At 39.1% G+C, this 22,831-nt stretch overlaps 1 protein-coding gene across 8 annotated transcripts in view; it reads left to right on the forward strand.

The window, feature by feature from the left end:
* CPM (carboxypeptidase M) overlaps positions 1-14,310 on the forward strand; it is a 69,941-nt gene extending 55,631 nt beyond the window's left edge. For all 8 annotated transcript variants that reach the window (XM_081589805.1, XM_081589799.1, XM_081589800.1 and 5 more), the window contains 2 exons: positions 9,699-9,847; positions 11,992-14,310. In XM_081589805.1, the coding sequence (XP_081445931.1) occupies positions 9,699-9,847; positions 11,992-12,234 (392 nt within the window). In that variant the 3' untranslated portion in view covers positions 12,235-14,310. The remainder of the gene's footprint in view (positions 1-9,698; positions 9,848-11,991) is intronic.
* Positions 14,311-22,831: the final 8,521 nt, after the last annotated feature.

The raw sequence follows: 22,831 nt of genomic DNA on the forward strand, positions 1-22,831 counted from the left end.
CTAGCCACTGGACCACCCAGGAAGTTCCCAGAAATATTATTTTTGAATCGGCAGGACTGCATCTAACTGGCTGAGACATTAATGGAGTAGGTTGATGGAGGATATTACAAAATGTAGTATTAACCAGCATCTCAGTGTAACTTTTACCAGCATCTTAATAATTTTTATTGAGGTTAGTATTGGGTCTTTTTCATTATGTTACCAGATTCTGTTCTGGTGTTTCTCCTTTTGACTTTCTTCACGAGGCACATTTCTACTTTTGCTGTAGCTTATACCTATACCAATCTTTTAGTATAAACTCTAAAAATTCCTCCTTCCAAAGAATAAAACTGGGAGTGCAATGGAACACAAAACACACTCTATGAATTTCAGACTAGCTGGGAAGGTTAGGGTACTACTCGGCACTGAGTTAAGGTGGGCTCTGAAATATCATGTCGAAATAATATTGTCAGTGAAGGAGCTTTGTAAACTGTTAAATAACATACAAATTATGGCCTAAGCATTGTTGTTATTAATTTAAAGCATTTACAAGTCCATTTAACTAGATTTTATAAAGAATATTCATCTATCTGCATGTCCCTATAATCAGATGTGCACAGTTCACTTAAACCATATGTATTGATGTATATTAACACATCAATACTGCCCCCTTGTGGTTTAAGACAGGGTTGTTGTTTTTTTCCTCCCTAATTTAATAATGAAACCCTATTCCAAAATACTGATACAAAAATAAATAAATAATAAAATAACAAAAAGTAACCAAAAAAAGTAAAAACAAATAAAAACAAACAAAAACAAAATACTGATAAAGCATGGTTACTGTTACCCGATAGAGAGGTTCTCTCCATATTGGTGCCCAGTGGGCAGCCAAAGAGTATGTTTGTGGATAATGGAAGCAAACATTTCTTTACCATTATTGCTCTGGTTTAAGAAAATTATTGAGGTTTGTCAAGGTGCATCCAGAGAAGGGAATGGCAACCCACTCCAGTACTCTTGCCTTGAAAATCCCATGGATGGAGGAGCCGGGTAGGCTGCAGTCCATGGGGTCGCTAGAAGTCAGACACAACTGAGCGACTTCCCTTTCACTTTTCACTTTCATGCATTGGAGAAGGAAATGGCAACCCACTCCAGTGTTCTTGCCTGGAGAATCCCAGGGACGGGGGAGCCTGGTGGGCTGTTGTCTATGGGGTCGCACCAAGTCGGACACCACTGAAGCGACTTGGCGGCAGCAGCAAGGTGCATCACATTCATTGGTTCAGTTTCACCACTTGCTATGATGCTAAGATCTGAGATTTCCAGGTGGGTCAAAGACTCTGGTAAGTCGTCCTTGTCTGGGAAGGAAAAGCCTCTTGCTCTAATGGAAGGACCTAGTCTAGAGTAGGGGTCCCCAACCTCTCTAGTGCCTGATGATCTGAGGTGGAGCTGATGTAGTAATAATGGAAATAAAGTGCACAGTAAATGTAATGTGCTTGACTCATACCAAAACCATCCCTCCCCCCTTGTCTGTAGAAAAATTGTCTTCTATGAAACCAGCTGTGGTGACAAAAGGGTTGAGGACCACTGGTCTAGAGGGCAGGAGCCTGGGTAAAGCCTAAGCTGTTCTGTTATCTGCCTGTGTGAAACCTTGCAAGTCACTTGCCCTGACTATTTTTAGTCAACTGATAGCTGGGACTAACAGTATATGCCTTGCCTCACCCCAGCTTATTCTAAGGTTCTGATTAGTCATTCTTTCCATTAAATCTCACCTCCAACCTCAGTCTAAACTCAGGCTCTTTGTTGCTGTGTCGTCAAGCTTAAGAGAGTTGATCAGGCTCAGGTTGAGATGAGGGTAAGGCAGACATTAAGGCGAGTTTGAATTCTAGGGACCTGGAATGTCCCAAAGGTTCCCTCTCTGCGGAGAAGTAAAGATGAGCAAGACATGACATTATCTGCTGCTGTCCTCTCCCCTGAACTCCTTAGAGCAGAGCTGAACCCAGAAGTTAAGGGATGGCCCACAGCACCCAGAAACCTAAGCAACCTGGGCCCGAGAGAATCTGTTATCTGCTGAGTGCCAGAAGCCTGAGAGACACAGATAACGCATCTGTCATGGGATCCAAAGTCAGTGACATCTGTGCTCATCAGGTGGGAACATGGGAATGAACAGCCCCCCAAAGACCACCAGCTCAGACTGCGCTCTGGCCAGTTCTTGCCCAGAATGTGCTTTTCATCCACGGAGCTTGATACATCCCCAAGGGATGTACATTTATTTCTCCCCCTCATTTCCAGATGTGGCCACAAAATTTAAGTCTCAAATTTCATTCTCCTTTGCCTATTACATGAATTTTTTTCAAAATTTTGCAGTTTGTTCTCCTGATGTCATAGTGCTGACTGTTATCTGCAAATCTTTGGATCTACTGGTCTTTTTTTTTCCCGTTTTCGATTTTAACATATAGAAATAAATCATCTCTTTTGGTAAAACAATCACTTATAAGTGAGAAGTTTCATGATGCCTGGACAGAGTATTGAAAAGACATATAAGATCCAAAGATAGCTTACATTTGGCTGGTGGTATGCGGTTATCCTCTAATAGGAATTCTGTAGTTAAGCATGGTCTGTGTTTGTTCAGTAACAGAGTGATATTCAGATAGTCCCAACTTGAACTATTGTCTCTAGGTTTGGGTAAGGGGTATACAGAAATGAATCTTTTAATCTTTAGAGGACGCTGAATGAAAGTCAAACTCGAATATAAAGACTTTAGTAACTGACCTGAATCCAAATTACTCTTCGTTTCCCTGTACTTGAGGATAGGCAGACGACAGGTCCCTGGAAATCTTTCTTCAGTTTCACAGATGATAAAGGGGGGCTGTGTGGGTATCTAAGGTCATCCAAAAACACTGTTCATAGGCTGTCAAAAAATTCAGATCTGTTCTGTGAAAGCATAACAACCATTTCCAGCCAAGAAGGAAATGCTAACTTTTTAAAATTTGAAGTATAATTGATTTACAATGTCTTAATTTCTGCTGTACAGCAAAGTGACTCAGTTTTATATATGTATATATAGCATATAGTTTCATGTATTTTTCATATTCCTTTCTGATTAATCACAGGATTTTGAATATAGTTCCCTTTAGGACCTTGTTGTTTATCCATTCTATACAGCTTGCATCTGCTAATCCCAAACCCCCAATACATCCCTCTCTCACCTCCTCCCCCTTGGCAACCACAAGACTGTTCTCTATGTCTGTGGTCTGTATGTATGCACATCTTCTTTATCTATTCATGTGCCAAAGGACATTCATGTCTTGACCTTTGTGAACAGTGCTGTTAACATAGGGCTACATGAATCTTTCTGAATTATAGTTTTGTCTGGATATATGCCTGGGAGTGGGATTGCTGGCTCATATAGCAATACTCTTTTCAGTTTTTTGAAGCATCTGCATACTGTTTCCCATAGAGACTGTACCAACTTACATTCCTACCAACACTGTAGTCAGGTTTCCTTTTCTCCATACCCTCTCCAGCATTTGTTATTTGCAGACTTTTTAATGATGGCCATTCTAACCAGGGTGAAGTGGTATCTAATTGTAGTTTTGATTTGCATTTCTCTAGTAATTAGCGATGTTGAGCATCTTTTTATGCCTGTTGGCCATCTGTATGTCTTCTTTGGAGAATTGTCTAGTTCTACCCATTTTTTAAATCTTTTTGAGTTGTATGAGCTGTTTGTATAGGAGGTTTAGTCACTAAATTGTGTCCAACTCTTGTGACCCCATGGACTGTAGCCTGCCAGGCTCCTCTGTCTATGGGATTCTCCAGGCAAAAATACTGGAGTGGGTTGCCATTTCCTTCTCCAGGGGATCTTCCCAACCCAGGAATTGAACCCAGGTCTCCTGCATTGCAGGCAGAGTTTTTACCAACTGAGCTACAAGGGAAGCCCTGCTGTTTATATATTCTGGAGACTAGTCTCTTGTCAGTTGCATCATTTGTAAATATCTTCTCCCAGTTCATAGATTGTCTTTTCATTTTCTTTATGATTTCCCTTGCTGTGCAAAAGCTTGTAAGTTTGATTAGGTCCCATTTGTTTTTGTTTTTATTTCTATTTCCTTGGGAAACGTAAGAAAACTGCTTTGATTTACATCAGAGAATGTTTTGCCTATGTTCTCTTCTAGGAGTTTTATAGTGTCATGTTTTATATTTAAGTCTTTAAGTCATTTTGAGTTTATTTTTGTGTATGGTGTGTGTTCTAACTTCATTAATTTACATGCAGCTGTCCAGGTTTCCCGACACCACTTGCTAAAGAGACTGTCTTTTCTCCATTGTATATTTCTTTTGTCTCCTTTGTCGAAGATTGACCATAGGTTGGTGCTTTTATTTCTGGGCTCTCAATTCTGTTCCATTGATCTATATGTCTGTTTTTGTGCCAGTACCATGCTGTTTTGATGACTGTTTGCTGATTTTTTTTTAAGTACCATGGAATTTTTTTCTTGGTATCTTCTGCCTTGCATCCTGAATCTTTTTAAACTTTTTTATATTGGAGTATAGCCAATCAACAATGTTGTGATAGTTTCAAACACCCTGAGTCTTATTCTAGCATTATCTTAGATGTTAAAGGAGGGTGTAAAGTCAACTTCAAAGATAGCTTACTTTTGTATGAGTTTTGGGTTGTTTTTTTTTTTTTTTGGATTGGTTTTGAAGAAGATGAAAAATACAAAAGATGCCAACACACATACTGCCAGTACAAGCTATCTTGCGAAAATGCATAGGTTTTCTAAGTGGTAGAAAGACTATAAGCTAGTTCAGAGACCTAAGGAAGGAAGATCTAAGCATAGCTTCTTTCCTCACATATTCTTGCTCTTGAGGAACAAAGCTGAATTAAGATCCCAGCAACTTATGTAGTATATCTATTCAACTTCAAACTTACATAGCTGCGGTCTTTCTATTCCTTTGTATCATTTTTCTTATCCAAATAAGAAAGAGAAGGATTAAGAAATGGATTAATATTTGTTAAGCCTCCTCTTGTATTTGATCTTCATGACAATCCTGGAAGGCATATGCATATTATGCCCATTTTATAGGTGATGGAATTGAGGCTTGGGAATGTTTAGTGACTTGGGACATAATGGAAATCTCTCTTCAAAAAAAGAATGCCACTGAAATTCAATGAATAAATACAGAATCAGGTTACTTAATTATGACTGATGTTTAACAGTTGAGTACTACCTGAAGATCAAAAGGATACATATGACCCTGGAACAACACAGGTATGAACTGCATGAATACATTTATATGTATGGGGTAGGGGACTGGTTTGGTTTTTTCACTAAATATGTACCCTAGTACTACCCAATTTGTGGTTGGTGGACTCTGCCAGTGCTGAGAGAGCCAACCATAAAGCTATATGTGAATTTTCAACTGTGTGGAGGGTCGATGTCCCTAACACTTGCATTGTTCAAAGGTCAGCTCTAGTAGGAATAAGTATAAATGGAACCTATTTTTTTTTTTTAATGCAAAAGAGGAAAAAATCAAAGTGGAGGTTTACATTTGATTACATTGAAAAAAATGAGAAGGAAATATGGAATTCAATAACTTTTATCATTGTGGCCTCTTCTTTCTCATTTATGTCATTAAGATAACATGACTTGTCAACAAAGTAGACAAACTGAGATGGGAAATAGGATTTAAAATGAGAAGAGTCTTAAAATACATATGGCCTTTTATTAACTGTATTCTTGAAATTTTAAGGTGTCAAGAATATAACTTGGTCTAATGTATCATTTAAGGCCTATGTTTCCTTATTGATTCTCTAACTGATCTGTTTGGTGATGAAAGTAGGGTATTAAAGTCCCCTACTATTACTGTCAATTTCTCCTATGGCTGTTGGTATTCTCCTTATATTTTGAGGTGGTCCTATGCTGGGTGCCTATATATTTACAATTGTCATATCTTCTTAGATTGATTCCTTAATCATTGTGTAGTGTCCTTCTTTGTCTTTTACGACAGTCTATTTCCACCATTCTGTCTTCTGGCTTACTCATCCATTCTTCTGCCTGTTACTCCATTGATTCCTTCTAGGGTACTTTTTCATCTGAGTGATTGTGCTTTTTATCTCTTTGTTCTTTAGTTTTTGTTGAACATTTCTTGAGTCTTCTCAATCTATGCCTCCATTCTTTTTCTGAGATCTTGGATTATCTTTTCTATCATTACTCTGAATTCTTTTTCAGGTAGATTGCCTATCTCCCCTTCAATTAGCTTTTGCCCTGGCATTTTATCTTGTTCATTCATCTGGGACATAGTTCTCTGCCATTTTGTCTGACTTTCTGTGATTGCAGCCTCCATTCAACAGGCTGCAGGGTTGTAGTTCTTGCTTCTGCTGTTGGCCTCCTGGTAGATGAGGCTGTTTAAGAGGCTTGTACAGGCTTCCAAGTGTGAGGGACTGATTTTTGCCCATTGGTGGGTGGAGATGGGTTTTGTCCCTCTGATGGGCAGGGCTGTGTCAGGGGGTGTGGTTAGTGGGCAGCTGTGTGCTCAAGAAGACATTAAACAGTCTGTCTGCTGATGGATGATGCTGTATTCCTACCCTTTTGATTATTTGGCCTGAGGCTTCCCAGCATTGGCGCCTACAGGCTTTTGGGTGGGGACAAGTCTTGGTGAGAAAATGGCAGCCTTTCAGAGGGCTCGTGCCAATGAAAACTCCCCAGAACAACCACTGCCAGTGTCCCTGTCCCCGCAGTGAGCCTCAGCCATCACCCCTACCTCCACAGTAGACCCTCCAATACTAGCAGGTAAGTCTGGCCCAGTCGATTATGAGGTCTTTGCTTTTTTCCTGGGTCCTGGTGCATATTAGACCCTGTGCATACCCTCCAATAATGGAATTTTTGTTTCTCCCAGTTTTGTGGAATTCCTGCTATCAAACCCCACTGGCCTTGAAAGCTAGATTCTTTAGGGACTCCTCCTCCGCGTTGCCCGACTCCCAGGCTGGGGAGCCTGATATGGAGCTCAGAACTTTCAATCCTATAGAACTTCTGTGGTATAATTATTTTCCAGCCTATGGGTCACCCACCCAACATGTATGGGATTTGGTTTTATCGCGATAGTACCTCCCACCTACTGTCTCGTTGTGGCTTCTTTTTCTTTGAAGGTAGAGTATCTCTTTTGGTAGATTCCAGGCTTTTTTTGTCAGTGGTATTTCCATAAGAGGTGAGCTCTTGTCCTTCTACTCCACCATCTTGTCTCCTCTCTAATAACAGTGAATTTAAGTGTGCAGTTCTAAAGGTTAGAAGTTCAACACCAGTCTCACTGGGCTGAAGTCCAGGTGTCAGCAGGACTGGTTCCTTCCAGAGACTCTCGAAACATATAGTTTTGAAAATGAGAGGGTGTGCATCCATGAGACCCACAAAGCTATAGCAAACTGAGAAATGGTTCTTAAAGGAATCACACAGACTTACCTGGCTATCCCCCAGGACCTAGTGCTAAGGCAGCTGATGGAAAAGTGCCCAGTCTTTCTGTGAAAGAAGCCTATTTGCCTGTCTGAAAGCTTCAGCCTGAGGGGCAGTCATTTCATTTAACACATATCTAGGCGTCAGCTGAAATACTCTCCAAAGACGGAGGCTGCCATCTTTGCCCTGTCCTTCCACCTCCCTCCAGGATCCCAGTGTCTCCTGGAAAGGAGTTTGTACACTTTGTCTGGTGCACTGTTTTCTACAGTTGCTACCCAGGGGCCACCCCTTCATTTCCTGGTCCTGTTTGACCAGCAGGGCTTGTGTTCATGGATCCCACAGGAATGTAACAAACAGAAAAGGAGTTCTTAACCAACTATACCCAGGACACAGTGGAGAGGCAGCAGTAAAAAAAAAAAAAAAAAAAAATGAGTCTTTTAGTGAAAGAGGACTATTAGTTTATCTTCATAGTTGTGGCCTAAGGAACAGGCTTCTAATTAAATATACATCTAGTGGCTGACTACAATCATCTCCAGATGTCACTGGGCACCACCTTCACTCTCAACTTGTGCCCTACCCCTGGTCACCAACGTCGTCAAGAAAGGAGCTTGTATACCCATCTAGCCCCTTGGCTTTTGTGGCTACTACCCAGAGAACACTTTCTTTGATAGCCTGATTCTCACGAGTTCAAAGAGATGATATCAAACAAAGAAATGGTTCTTAACTGGCTGTCACCCTAGGGCTCAGTGCAAAGGCAATAGACAGAAACACTTATCTCCCAGTCTTCCCCTGAAAGAGATATATTTGTATACTTTCAAAGCTGCTGTCTGAGGGTTTGGCTTCCAGTATACCTGAACCTTTGTGCAAAATATTCCCCTTTGAGACAGTAACAGGTCTTGGCACACTCTCAACTACTGGAGTTATTAAGACTAAAGTAAGCAGCTTGGGTAATCACAAAGATTTGAGACAAAACCCAGAGCTGGGGCAGGGCTGAATAGTAAGCTCATCTCTTACATGAACCCGCTCCTTCAAGACTGGGAGCGATGGTTGTTTTACCTAATGCATATAAACCAACACAGCGTCAGCACAGAGGACTACGTTCCAAATCAAAGAACAAGATAAAACCCCAGAAAAGAACTTAATGAAACAGAGGTAAGTGATGTACATGATAAAGAGTTCAAAATAGTGGTCATAAAGATGCTCACTGAGTTCAGCAGAACTATGCATGAACAAAATAATTTCAACAGAAAGAAAATATAGAAGTCATGGAGCTGAAAAATACAGTAGAGGGGTTCAACAACACACTAGATGAGACAGCAAAAAGGTAAGTAAATCCAAAGACAGGACAATGGAATTCATCCAATCAGAGCAGCGAAAAGAGAAAGAATGAAAAAGAGTGAAGACGGCTTCAAGAACTTATGGGACAACATCAAGCAGACCAACATTTACATTATAGGGGTCCCAGAATGTGGCGAAAGAGAAAACTTACTTGAAGGAAAAAAAGGCTGAAAAGTTCCCTAGTCTGGAACTTCCTAGAAGGAAGCAGACATCCAGATCAAAGAAGCCTGGAGAATTCCAAATAAGATAAACCAAAAGAGACCCACATCAAGACACATTGTAATTAATGTGTCAAAAGTTAAAGACAAATAAGAGGTATCACCTTACCAGTTAGAATGGCTGTTGTCAAAAGACAAGAAGTAACAAGTGTTGGCAAGGATGTGGAGAAAAGAGAACCCTTCTGCACTATTGACAGGAATGTAAATTAGTGCAGCACTATGGAAACAGTATGCAGCTTCTAAGAAAAACTAGAAATAGAACTACTATATGATCCAGTAATTCTACTTAAGGGTATTTATCCAAAAGAAATGGAAGCAACTTTATCAGATGGATAAATAGATACAGAAAATGTGGTATGTTTAAATAAGTCCTGGGGATGTAGTGTACAGCGTGGTAAGTATAGTTAATACTGTATTGTATACTTGAAATTTGCTAAGAAAGTAAAATAAAAGTTATCATTACAAGAAAAAAGTGTAACTATGTTAACTGAGCATATTTTGGTGAATATTTCACAGTACATACATATATTTAGCCATGTTATATACCTAAAGCTAATATATTCTTATTATATCTCAATTTTTTAAAAAAGTTTACCATCCCTTCTCAAATACTCTATTAACTCAAAATAGCTAATAAATATTGGGCTTATTTTTCTTAAACAATTATAAGAATTTTTTTCTTATGCTATAAAATGTGGTATTAACACTTAATTCTTTTTTTGTCTTTCAGGTGTAAAGGGCCAAGTTTTTGATCAAAATGAGACTCCATTATCCAATGTAACTGTAGAAGTCCAAGACAGAAAGCATATCTGCCCCTATAGAACCAACAAATTTGGAGAGTATTACCTCCTCCTCTTGCCTGGATCCTATGTAATAGAGGTAAGTATACAATGCTGCTGCTGCTAAGTCACTTCAGTCGTGTCCGACTCTGTGCGACCCCACAGATGGCAGCCCATCAGGCTCCTCTGTCCCTGGGATTCTCCAGGCAAGAATACTGGAGTGGGTTGCCATTTCCTTCTCTGTATACAATGCTAGTTACTGTTATTAAAATACTGTAGAAAATACTTACTCACCTAGAAAGAATCTAAAATAAGTCTGGAATGTGCAAAAGGAGATACATCAGGACAAAATAAAAAGTCAGTGTCAGATCTGCATCTGTCAGAAGAAGTGGGTAAAGTGGCAATAGTAAAAACAAACTCAAAATCATGTTTTTTCCCCAACTGGAAATTTTTTAAATAGAAGCCAAATCACATTTCTTGTGATAAAAAATGGAACAAACCCTATAACAACAACCAACATACTCAAAGGTCTTCCAAGGTTCATGAAATACCAGTTTAACACCTATTCCATGAACCATAATTTCTACTATTAAAAAACTGATTGGGACACAAGTTCCTTAGAATTCATTACAAATAAAATTTGATCCACAAAGTTTACCAGTATATTAAGTAACACATATTTTTGCAGCCTTCTCATAAGCAGACGATGATGAGTTGTTCAATCAATGCAAGTAAAATTCCAGATTTTAATTCTATTTAGATGAATGTTTCTGAGGCTTTTCTTCTGTAAGGATACATGGCCTAGTTTGAGGCTGAGTGGGAAATGAACTAAATGAATAAGTAGCTGATTTAGTAGGCCAGATTGTGCCTCTTCCTTTTTGATGTGGCTTTATCTAGAAGGGCTTTATCTAGAAGGTCAAGTTATATCTAGTTTGTTTAGTGGGTCTAATGCCAGCCATAGCAGACATTCCATACACAGCTATTCCTGAGAAGGTAGTCATTTATTCTGTAGTAAAAACTGGCTTTGTAGTTACTTTGTCTTTAGGACATAAAAAAAGGCATGATTTTTAGTTCGTAAAATTCTGTAGGATTAAAAACTCCTGCTCCATAGGTTATCCCCAAAGTGCCCAGCACACTTGGAATGAGGTGCTCATCCTTTCCTTGAGTGTCTCTCCTCCTACTGAGGAGCTAAATAGAGCTGGAAAGACCCAACTCACTATGAATCTTTGCCTAAAAAAGGCCCTTTTTTCCCTGTTATTAACTGTGACATTTTCATTATATGAAAAAAAGGGTTTTCCTTGTGGTGAATCTAAATTGTTTTTACGCAGTCCCATAAATAAGCCACATCTTGGATATATGTACACGTATAACAGATTCACTTTGCTGTACACCTGAAACCAAAAACTTGTAAATCAACTATACTCTAATTAAATTTAAAGTTATGAATTGTTGATTTCCAATTAGTTAGACTAACGCAGCACAAATCAGCTTTAGTTACTAACTCTAGGACAAAAGGGAAAGGTAAGACTGTGGAAGCTGAAATGAATAACTAAGTACATGCTAGTTAGTGGTCATGTAAATGTTATTCCCCATTCTTTTCTCCCTCTACTATAGATAATGAAAGCATTTCTCAGTAAATAACAGTCCATAGTTAAGCATTTGTCATTATTTTCCTGATCATTTCCTCCACCAAAAAGAGAAATCTAGCTGAAGATTCAGATTCATGGACAAAACAGGTAAAATCAAAGCTTTTTAAGGAAGCAATAATGTTTTATATATATATATATATATATATATATGCACATAAATATATAAAATCAGTTGCAGGAAAATGGAATAAATTGAGAAAAAATTTCCACTTATAAATAATCTTGATTCTGAATCAGGATAGTAAGTACAGATTGGGACAAAGAGAAACAGTCACCTCTTTTACCTTTGCAATCCATGATAAATGATGGGGACAGAAATCAGTCTGTTGCTTTTGAATTCTGACATCTCCAGATAAAGGAACTGTTTTTATTTCACTTTGTAATTCTCGGCAATGGCCTTAACAACAATACTGCATATCAATAGGATAACTCATTCAACGAGCAGGACTGAAGCTGTTTCTAGCCCGGGGAGGCCTGGCAGGTTGTCACATGTGTTCATAAAGGCTGCATTTTAGTGGTGGATATCAGTGTTTTCAGTGCCGGCACCACAAAACATCTGAAATCACTCAGATAACTGTTTCTTGTTTCCTCTCAGGTTACAGTCCCTGGACATGATCCACATCTCACAGAGGTGACTATTCCTCCCAAATCCCAGAACTTCAGTGCTCTTAAAAAGGATATTTTACTTCCATTCAGAGGGCAACTGGATCATATCTTAGAATCAAATCCTTTATGTCCCAGGATTCCTCTTTACAGTGAACTGCAAGGCCACTCAGCTGCAACAAAACCCAGTCTGTTCTTATTTTTAGTGACTCTTTTTCACATATTGTTCAAATAAAGCAAAATGTGAAACTCAACCCCCATCATCACCTGGATTCAGGGATTAATCATGCCAGGTTACCGAAACTCTTAACTCCCTCTGTGGGACCTTGATTGGATAAACTCCATGATCCTTGTTTTCAAAGCCTGCAATGAGTAATGTATGGTGATAATGAAAGGAATGACTTAGTCTTAATGTGGAAGATACCTGCCCATCAAGTACTGATCACTTACACTTAATCTTGAAGTAGTCTTAGAAATTTATAAGAAGTTAAACTTGAGAAGCTAAAAAAAGTTCCTGCAAGGGAAAAAAAAAAAGAACTAATTTTGTGTACAGCCAGCCATTTGAATATAAGCAATGAAGATGAATATTTATTGATTACCTATTACATACATGGGTTGGGAAGATCCCCTGGAGGAAGAATGGCAATCCACTCCAGTATTCTTGCCTGAAAAATCCCACGGACAGAGGAGCTTGGCGGGGCTACAGTCCAAAGGGTCGCAGAGTCGGACACAGCTGAGTGAGCATACAGCATACTATGAATACATGCAAGACCTTGCCATTGTGCTCTGTGTGAAAAGATAGTGCCATATGCAATTTTCAGTACAGGGAAAAATGATGTAAGACTGGGAATATTAAGTTCTGCCAATGTTCTAAGGAAATGTAAGAGAAAATAGGCAACCATGTCCCAGAAGCCCAAGAAAATACAGACCTGATGGGATGACAAATTTGTCTACAGAGCCCCCAAAATAATAGGTTAAGTACAGGTCCCTGCCTTTCTGAAACCAGATGCCACAGTCCTCGGTTATGCTGATGACCCCCAACTGCCGGACTTCAGACTCAGGTCTGACTGCCCACTGGACACATCTACCTGGATGTGACCCATAGATACCTCAAACTCATCATGTTGAAAAACTGTACATACTTTTCTCCCCAGAGCTGCTTTTCCTCCTGCATTCTCTGTCTCAGTTACTGATAGCACCAAACTAAAAACCTGGAAGTCACCCTTAATATCTCCTCCTGCTCCTTCATCCCCTCGATTCAGTCAGTCACTAAAGATTGTTGTCTGTGTTGATTGATTCTACATTCTCTTCATGGCTACTAACACCACCAGGTTTAGGCCATCATAACTCACCTGCACCGCAGCGACAGCTTTACTGGTCTCTTGCTCCCAGCCTTCTCCTCTTCAAATGCAACCTCCATGTAGCACTAGGGAAAGGGGTATATTTAAAACAATCAGCAATCAACTGCATGTAGTTCCTACACACACAACACGCCGTGTGTGTTCCCTGTGTCCGGCAGTGCCATTCTGACCCACTCCACCTTTAAAACTCAGTTAAGGCTGTCTATTGGGTGCAGAGTTTCTGTTTAAGGTAAGGAAGTTCTGCAAATAGTGATGATGGTTGTACAGCATTGTAAAGTATTTAATACCATTGAATTGTGTACTTAAACTGGTTAAAATGGTAGATTTTATGTATAAGGATAGTAACTATTACATATTAAAATAACGCTTCATAAGGTGCTTTGTGATATACTCTACAAAGTGAAGGTTTCAAGGCATACATGCTATGTAAATTACATCTTTCTTACTTGCTGATGTGAAACTGCAACAGAAATAAAGACTAGTCTGCTAAGAGTAAACAAGTAAAACTTAAAAGATCGATGATTCCCTTTAAAAAAAAAAGAGGAAACCTCAGTTCAGGTTTCAATTCCCTTGGGAAACTTTGCTGACCATTGTCCCATTTCACTCAGTTTCACTGTGCGCCCCCCCCCCCCGATCCGTTGATCTGAGGGCCCTGCCTCTTTGCTCCCCAAATTACACAGGTTACTTCTGTTATGGGACTTACCACACTGCATTATGATCTTCTACTTCCATGGCTGATTTTCTCTGGTAGAGTGTGAGGTCTTTAAGACCAAAGTCTACTTAATTTGGTTGGAAAATTTATTTATTCTCAAATCCTAGCACACGGTGAGAACTGAATAAATGAAGTAAGTGCTCCAGCAAACTGCTATTCTTAAAACATTATATGTACGAGTTAGATTAAGGGGGTCAGGTGGTTATCAAACAGAAAAATATAGCAACTGTGGCAAGCAGATTTCTGAGTGCTGTGTATTCCTTATGGAAAGTGAGTTGCTTTAGTTCTTATTTTAAATTGAAAGTTCTATATGATCTGGAAACAAAAACTATACCGGACTTGGCACATGCTTGAGACCCACAAATGAAAGGGAGATACATGGGCATTTAGGAGCTGTTCCTGTGCCAGGCTGATTCCACATGCACAAAATCATACATGTTAAAGTAAAATTTGTAGACTTCTTTTAAATCTGGTAATAACCTGAATATTTTTATTATTTTTATTTAAATAAGCAGTAATTTGTTATATGCTTGAAAGTATAAATATTGCAGAAAATTATTTTGGTTTATTACATATATTGATTCTATCAAGTTATAAACAATTTTCAATCAGGCATTTAGGCATTCTAACTTTTCTAAGAGGGCAATTTTTGAAGGGACATGAACCAAGATCTGATTTGGTTCATAAGCCTTAATGTAAATTTCTGAAGGAAATAATGTTTTCAAAATCAGAAATTTTATCAAACTTAAAACCATTTAGAAAATTTCCAAATATAAACCAAACCTGAATTTAGTTCAAAGCAGGTTTGAGGTACTTATTTTGTAGCAACAGCTCTGTCTGTGCTTGAAAGTGAAATTTGCCACAAGGATTTAGGACAGCAGAATCCCAGCTACATGCTCCTTTCATCAAGCGACCTGTTCAGAAGGACAGACAACCATGGAATTCTGTCTATAGTCAAACCAGATCCCCCCATTCCCCTGCATAACACCTTTCCTACTGTTCTCCACCCTCTTAGGCTGGTAGGTATGCTCCTCAGGATCTCTAAGTTCAGGTATAACTCCTTTTAAAGAGAAACCAATATGGCAAAGACTTTCAAGATAGAAGAAAAGCTAGCACATGTTAAAAAAAAAAAAAAGTAATTAGAAGGCAGGAGCCCCAAGATCCAGCCCACCCAATGTTCAGCTTCCTTACCTGTAAAATGTTCCGTTTCTTTGCTTGACTGTGCTTCTATGATGATCAGCCACAGTGGTGTCAGATGTCACACTCTGGTGCCAGTTTTGGGTATTGCCCAGGTGGAAGAAGGATAGTTAACACTCGAGAGGCATAAATATTTTAAAGGCTGTATAACTTATCAAAGACCAATAAACAGAATTGGCCTGAAAGCTGAAACACTGTCTAGCTAGAAAGACCATTTATAATATTTAAGAAAACCTTCATGAAGTCACACAGCTTTTTCTCATGTACCTCCTTATTATAATAAATATTAACATGATGAATTTAAATGGTGGGGAGTGTTTTAGAGAAAAGTCTCTACAGATAAGTGTCAGTGTTGATTTTAGTGCTTAATTTGTCACAGACTTGAGCTATTGGTCGCTCAGTCCTGTCTGACTCTTTGCAACCCCATGGACTAGTTCTCGAGGCCGGATTACTGGAGTGGATAGCTTTTTTCCCTTCTCCAGTGATCTTCCCAACCCAGGGATCGAACCACAGTCTCCTGCATTGCAGGCGGATTCTTTAACAACTGAGCTATCAGGGAAGCCCCACTCACAACCTCGGCATTACAAGTACCAGCATTATAAGACCACAAGGAGATCCAACCAGTTAATCCTAAAGGATTTCAGTCCTGAATGTTCACTGGAAGGACTGATGCTGAAGCTGAAACTCCAATACTTTGGCCACCTGATGCGAAGAACTGACTTGTTGGAAAAGACCCTGATGCTGGGAAAGATTGAAGGCGGGAGGAGAAGGGGGTGACAGAGCAGAGCATGAGTTGGTTGGATGGCATCACTGACTGAACTGATGCTGAAGCTTCAATACTTTGGCCACCTGAGGCAAACAGCTGACCAACTGAAAAGACCTGATGCTGGGAAAGACTGAAGGAGGAGAAGGGGACAACAGAGGATGAGATAGTTGGTTGGTATCACTGACTCAATGGACATGAGTTTGAGCAAGCTCCAGTAGTTGGTGATGGACAAGAAAGCCTGGCGTGCTATAGTCCATGGGGTCCCAAGGAATCAGACACGACTGAGTGAACTGAGCTATTGGAGGTATTAGATACATTAGTTTCTTCTCAATATTTCTGAAAATCTAAGGAATCAATGTTTTTGTTTCAGAAGCAACTTTGCATTTGCAGTGTTTCTTAAAATGGTGTGAGAGGTTAGCTCTATCTTTAGAAAATAAAAATATCTGGCACTAGATTAGAAATATCTTTTCCTAGGGAATATAGAAAAATGAACATAGCATATTGTCTCACTGTAACAGGGAAAGTTGCTTATTGAGAAATTTGGTTCTTATTCTACACAGTGATAATACAGTTGATGCCTATTTTATGACTGATTTAGACTGGGTGGAAGGGGAGAAAATTATGGTTCAAGAGAAAAAAGTTCACAGCACCTAAAGTAGAAATTTGGGGAGACAGTCTAACTTCATTACAGACTTTTACATTATATCACTGATAAGCAGACATTGTACTGTATTGATCATAAATTCTTTATCATACTTTAGCATATGAACTACTCCATAGCCTTTTATAGATGTTGCATAAGATGATTTTACGTTTCCTCAGTGACTTTCTTTTGTACTATAATTAAGAAATTAAAACATACAAATTGTCTAAGACTATAAAGTCTTGTTGGGTAGGGGCCATGACTACCTCTGAATTCAGTAAAAATCAGAATATTTCTGATTCTCAATAAAGAATTAATATTCCTATAAACAATGAGTGCTGCTTCTTTCCATTACGTTACTTTGAAAACACATACTTACACCAGTGTACAAAGTCCACATACCAGAAAGAACTGATTGTCATCAAATAAAGCTTGGGAAAGACCAAATCTAATGGCCTTTTATGAGGCAATAATATTGCAATAACTCTTCAAAGCCTAGAGAGCCCTTCCGGAAGAGCTTATATGACATATATTCATCCAAATTAGTTTGTGCATGGGGTGGATAATGGATGAAAAGTATGCCTACTGACACAAAAAATCAAACACACACACAAAAAATCAGACAAAAAACATACCACATACACAAAAATTCTTTAGAAAATTCCCAGTGCACACTAATGTAGTAAAGGGTCTGAGAAATCATGCAGGAAAAAAAAAAGTGGATTCCTCCAACAGACTCAGCCATGGAACCATTTTCTTGAATAACTTAGGCTAGTACCATCTCTTAGAACTGACTTATCTAGATTTCCAAACACATTTTGGGAAATGGTGATATAGGGAAGGGCCTTTTGTCCTAAATAATGTCTTACTGATTTCAAAGTGCTTTTGAAACACAGAAAAAGAAGAATTTGCCTCTTCTAGGAATTGGAAAACTAATAGCCCTAGCCCTCATTCCTTCACTGATGCAACCTCTTAACACTGAATTTCTAGCCATAGGGCAGAGAAGTTGGACGTAAGTGTCTATATGCCCCCTGAAACATGCAAAACAAATAATAGTTTAAATGAGACAAGACTGAGGAGGAACTAATTTATAGGTACCAATTTTTAAAAAGTGACAAGTGTCTCAATTTAAAAATAAATTGGGGACAGTTTTTCTATTTTCAAAAGAGAATTCATTATATAGAAATGCCTTTAGCAGGAGTTTCCTCGTATATCTTACCTAGACTTTGATACTAAAAAAAAAAAAATTCTGGCTGCATCACAACCAGGCTGAGATCATAGTCACCCAACCAGGGACTGAACCCACACTCCCTGCAGTGGAAGTGTAGAGTCTTAAACACCAGACCCCCAGAAGTCCCTAGATTTTGACACTTAAATTTGCAGCTCCTTATAGCATTCATTACTCCTATTACACCTGCCAAAGCAAAATACAATTTTTAAATAAACTAAGTTTTAAAATAATAGACATAGTGGAAAAAAGTAAAAGCAGGTAAACTCTAAAAAGGATTAGTCCAGGGGGCTTCTCTGGAGGCTCAGTGGTGGAGTCTGCCTGCCAATGCATGGCTCGATCCCTGATTCAGGAAGATCCCATATGCTGTGGAGTAACCAAGCCTGTGTGCCACAACTATTGAGCCTGGGCTCTAGAGCCCAGGAGCCGAAACCACTGAAGCCTGCAGGCCCTAGAGCCTGTGCTCCACAACAAGAGAAGCCACCGCAATGAGAAGAAGCCTGAGCACTGTAACTAGAGAGCAGCACCCACTCACTGCAACTGCAGGAAGTCTGAGCACAGCAACGAAGATCCAGCACAGCCAAAAATAAATAAATTAAATTGTTAGTCCATATTTTGGGATGGTAGTATGTTTTCGTTTTTCCTACTTCATTTTTGAAATTTTCCACTTACTACTTTTGTAATGAAAGAAGTGTTACTCACTCAGTCGTGTTCGACTCTTTGCAATCCCGTGGACTGTTGCCCACCAGGCTCCTCTGTCCATGGAATTCTCCAGGCAAGAATACTGGAGTGGATAGCCATTCCTTTCTCCAGGGGATCTTCCCCATCCAGGGACTGAATCCAGGTCTCCCACATTGCAGGCAGATTCTTTACTGTCTGAGCTACCAGGGAAAGAAATACGACTGATTTAAAGAATGGAACCTCAAATTTCAGAACACCAGCTTATACAATTGCTACACATTCTTACATATTCATGGAGATTTCCAGAGCTTATACGAAAATAATAGTTGATTTAACTTGATAACTTTTTTCCTAATTGATCAAGGCAAGGACATGTTCTTCAACATGAAAGCATAGTATTATCATGCACAGTGTTTATCTCATGAAACCCTTAAGGGTGACTAGTGAAGGATTTCAGGACCAAAATGTGTAATAGAATTCGTATTATTTCTTTGCCATCTAGTCCAGCAATGTGTCTTGTGGGAGTATTCTGTACATACTGTTAGGAGTCTACCTGCCATTAGCCATGCCTTCTGAGAATGCCCAATGCGGTGCTTGCACCTGGTGGTTAAAGGAATTAACTACAGAGATTTGGTCTTCTCACATGTCTCTTAGAAAAGAAAAATAAACGATTGTGAGAAAAGGTGAAAAAAGTATTAATACAGAGGGATGCTCTGTTTTTAACTGGGAAAGTTATTCTATTACACGTCTGACACCATATCAACTTTTAAAGATCACTGTTTCATTAGAATGTTTCTCTTGTCATTTAAGTAATAATTTATTGCATGGACAATAACAACTGTATTTTCCTCTTGTAAATTTGAGAAAACTGCACAGCTGATTTCCCTGCCAAGCAATATCCTTTACTGAATGCCTACTGTGCACAGGATGCAGTACATGAGGTCCCTGAGGTTAGAAGACAACTCAAAATGATCCTATAATCTGCCGTGGAGAGAAGATACAAAGCAGCAAGGCAATGAATGTAAATGTGAGTAGAGTACTCAGACAACACAGGTGAAAAAATGGGGGTGAGATGAATTCAAATCTAGCTCAGTGGACTTGTGGTCATAATGGATGCAAGGAGGATATGATTAAAAGAAGTCCTTCCCACTGACCAGACTCCATTCCAGGATTTGTGTATTTATTGTCTCTAATTCTAAGGCCACTAAGCAAGTAAGTACCAGATCTGCTATCTGAATTTAGCCTGTCCCGCCCCCCAGGATGAAAATGAAGTCATGAGAAACTCAGGAGGCAAATGACCTTTGTTGCAGCAAGAAACCTGAGAGAATAGAGTGGTGAAAAGAAAGCTTTCATAGAGAGCTCTACAAGTCTAAAATGTTTGGGCAAACATCTGAGATAATGTCCAACAAGCAGTAAAATTATTGAAGGTTTTTTTTCAATATTTAAATCAGGCAAGCGACATGAAGATATCGGTAAATTATCTATAATTGAATTTTTAAAAAAATGTGGTGAGGTCAAACTAGGCAGATGTTACTGTGATCTTAGAGGAAGGCCTAGTACAGGATGTGGCCTGGGAAGGTGTGAACCAAAACTAAACATAAAAAAATACTGAAACTCAACTGAGAAATAAATGAAATCCACCTAACATGATAGTAAAAAAATCTTCTGAAAAGGTTGAAATTTTGAAATTTGGAATATGAGAGATATTTTGATAAGCTGACCTTAAGTAGTTGGGTAAAAATCTAAATAGCTGTATTCTGAAGGCAGATCTGTAGGACTGAAACCAGGATGAGAGGGCAGCATTGGGAATTCCCTGGTGGTCCAGTGGTTAAGACTCCCTGTTTTCACTGCCATGGACCCCGGTTCCATCCCCGGTGGAGGAACTAAGAACTTGTAGGCCATGCTGAGAGAGAGAGAGAAAGTAATATCTTATCAATTTTTTAAAGCAGGAATTTTTAAAGGAGAGTTTTAGAAGAGAATGCTAAGAATCCAAGGATGTTTTACGATCGCCATGCTCCTAAAAACAATTAATTATGGTGCTCTTATCCAAAATAATAATATTGTAACAATATTTTAATATATAATTTCACATGCATTTCATACTAGTAAACTAACCACACGGGGACTCTCACAATTGCTTGTCACTTCACACTGCCCTTGTTCTATTTTCTGTTTCTCCTTGCTAGTTCCTGTTAATAGTTCATTATACAATTTGCTATATTAAACACTTCTGAGCAACTTCTAAATGTGCTGGTGCTTTCAGATATTTATTTTTTTAAAGCAGTATTTGTAAATGCCAAAAATTCCCTATATTATTGAAAACTGGCTATGTGATAGACTATATGGCCACAAACTTTTAAACCAGTAGTTTTTAAAGAAATTACAAAAATATAATTTTTATAAATACAAATAAGTATTACTAAAAAATAACTTTTTTAGTAAATCAAATAAAAAAATTTAGTAAACTAAATCAAAAAATACAATTCAGAATCCAAATAACCAGAAAATGCAACTATCACCTTTTCACAATACAATGAATATTTGCAGTTACTGTCATGAATCTACAGATCTAACCAGTAGCTTTAAAACATTTATTGAAGTACTCACCTAGAGCCAGACATCCTGGAATGTGAAGTCAAGTGGGCCTTAGGAGGCATCACTATGAACAAAGATAGTGGAGGTGATGGAATTCCAGTTGAGCTATTTCAAAGCCTGAAAGATGATGCTGTGAAAGTGCTGCACTCAATATGCCAGCAAATTTGGAAAACTCAGCAGTGGCCACAGGACTGGAAAAGGTCAGTTTTCATTCCAATCCCAAAGAAAGGCAATGCCAAAGAATGATCAAACTACCATACAATTAATTCATTTCACATGCTAGCAAAGTAATGCTCAAAATCCTTGAAGCTAGGTTTCTACACTACGTGAACCAAGAACTTGCAGATGTACAAGCTGGACTTAGAAAAGGCAGGGCAACCAGATATCAAATTGCCAACATCTGCTGGATCATAGAAAAAGCAAGGGAATTCCCCCCAAAATCTACTTCTGCTTCATTGACTATATGAAAGCCTTTAACTGTGTTCAGTTCAGTTCAGTCGCTCAGTCGTGTCTGACTCTTTGCGACCCCATGAACCACAGCACGCCAGGCCTCCCTGTCCATCACCAACTCCCGGAGTCCACCCAAACCCATGTCCATCGAGCCGGTGATGCCATCCTCTGTCATCCCCTTCTCCTCCTGCCCTCAGTCTTTCCCAGCATCAGGGTCTTTTCAAATGAGTCAGCTCTTCACATCAGGTGGCCAAAGGATTGGAGTTTCAGCTTCAGCATCTGTCCTTCTAATGAATATTCAGGACCGATTTTCTTTAGGATGGACTGGTTGGATCTCCTTGCAGTCCAAGGGACTCTCGAGAGTCTTCTCCAACACCACAGTTCAAAAGCATCAATTCTTCTGTGCTCAGCTTTCTTTATAGTCCAACTCTCACATCCATATATGACCACTGGAAAAACCATAGCCTTGACTAGACGGAACATTGTTGACAAAGTAATGTCTCTGCTTTTCAATATGCTGTTGAGGTTGGCCATAACTTTCCCTCCAAGGAGTAAGCGTCTTTTAATTTCATGGCTGCAGTCACCATCTGCAGTGATTCTGGAGCCCAGAAAAATAGTCTGCCACTGTTTCCATGTCTATTTGCCATGAAGTGATGGGACCGGATGCCATGTTCTTAGTTTTCTGAATGTTGAGCTTTAAGCCAACTTTTTCACTCTCTTCTTTCACTTTCATCAAGAGGCTCTTTAGTTCTTCTTCACTTTCTGCCATAAGGGTGGTGTCACCTGCATATCTGAGGTTATTTATCAATAATTTATCAATAATTTCTCCCGGAAATCTTGACTCCAGCTTGTGCTTCATCCATACCAGGGTTTCTCATGATGTACTCTGCACATAAGTTAAATAAGCCGGGTGACAATATACAGCCTCGACGTACTCCTTTTCCTATTTGGAACCATCCTGTTGTTCCATGTCCAGTTCTAACTGTTGCTTCCTGACCGGCATACAGTTTTCTCAAGAGGCAGGTCAGGTGGTCTGGTATTCCTATCTCTTTCAGAATTTTCCACAGTTTATTGTGATCCATACAAAGGCTTTGGCATAGTCTATAAAGCAGAAATAGATGTTTTTCTGGAACTCTCTTGCTTTTTTGATGATCCAGCGGATGTTGGCAATTTGATCTCTGGTTCCTCTGCCTTTTCTA

This window comes from Giraffa tippelskirchi, chromosome 4, assembly GCF_054371585.1.
Source record: "Giraffa tippelskirchi isolate mGirTip1 chromosome 4, T2T-mGirTip1v1.2.pri, whole genome shotgun sequence".
NCBI lineage: Eukaryota > Metazoa > Chordata > Mammalia > Artiodactyla > Giraffidae > Giraffa > Giraffa tippelskirchi.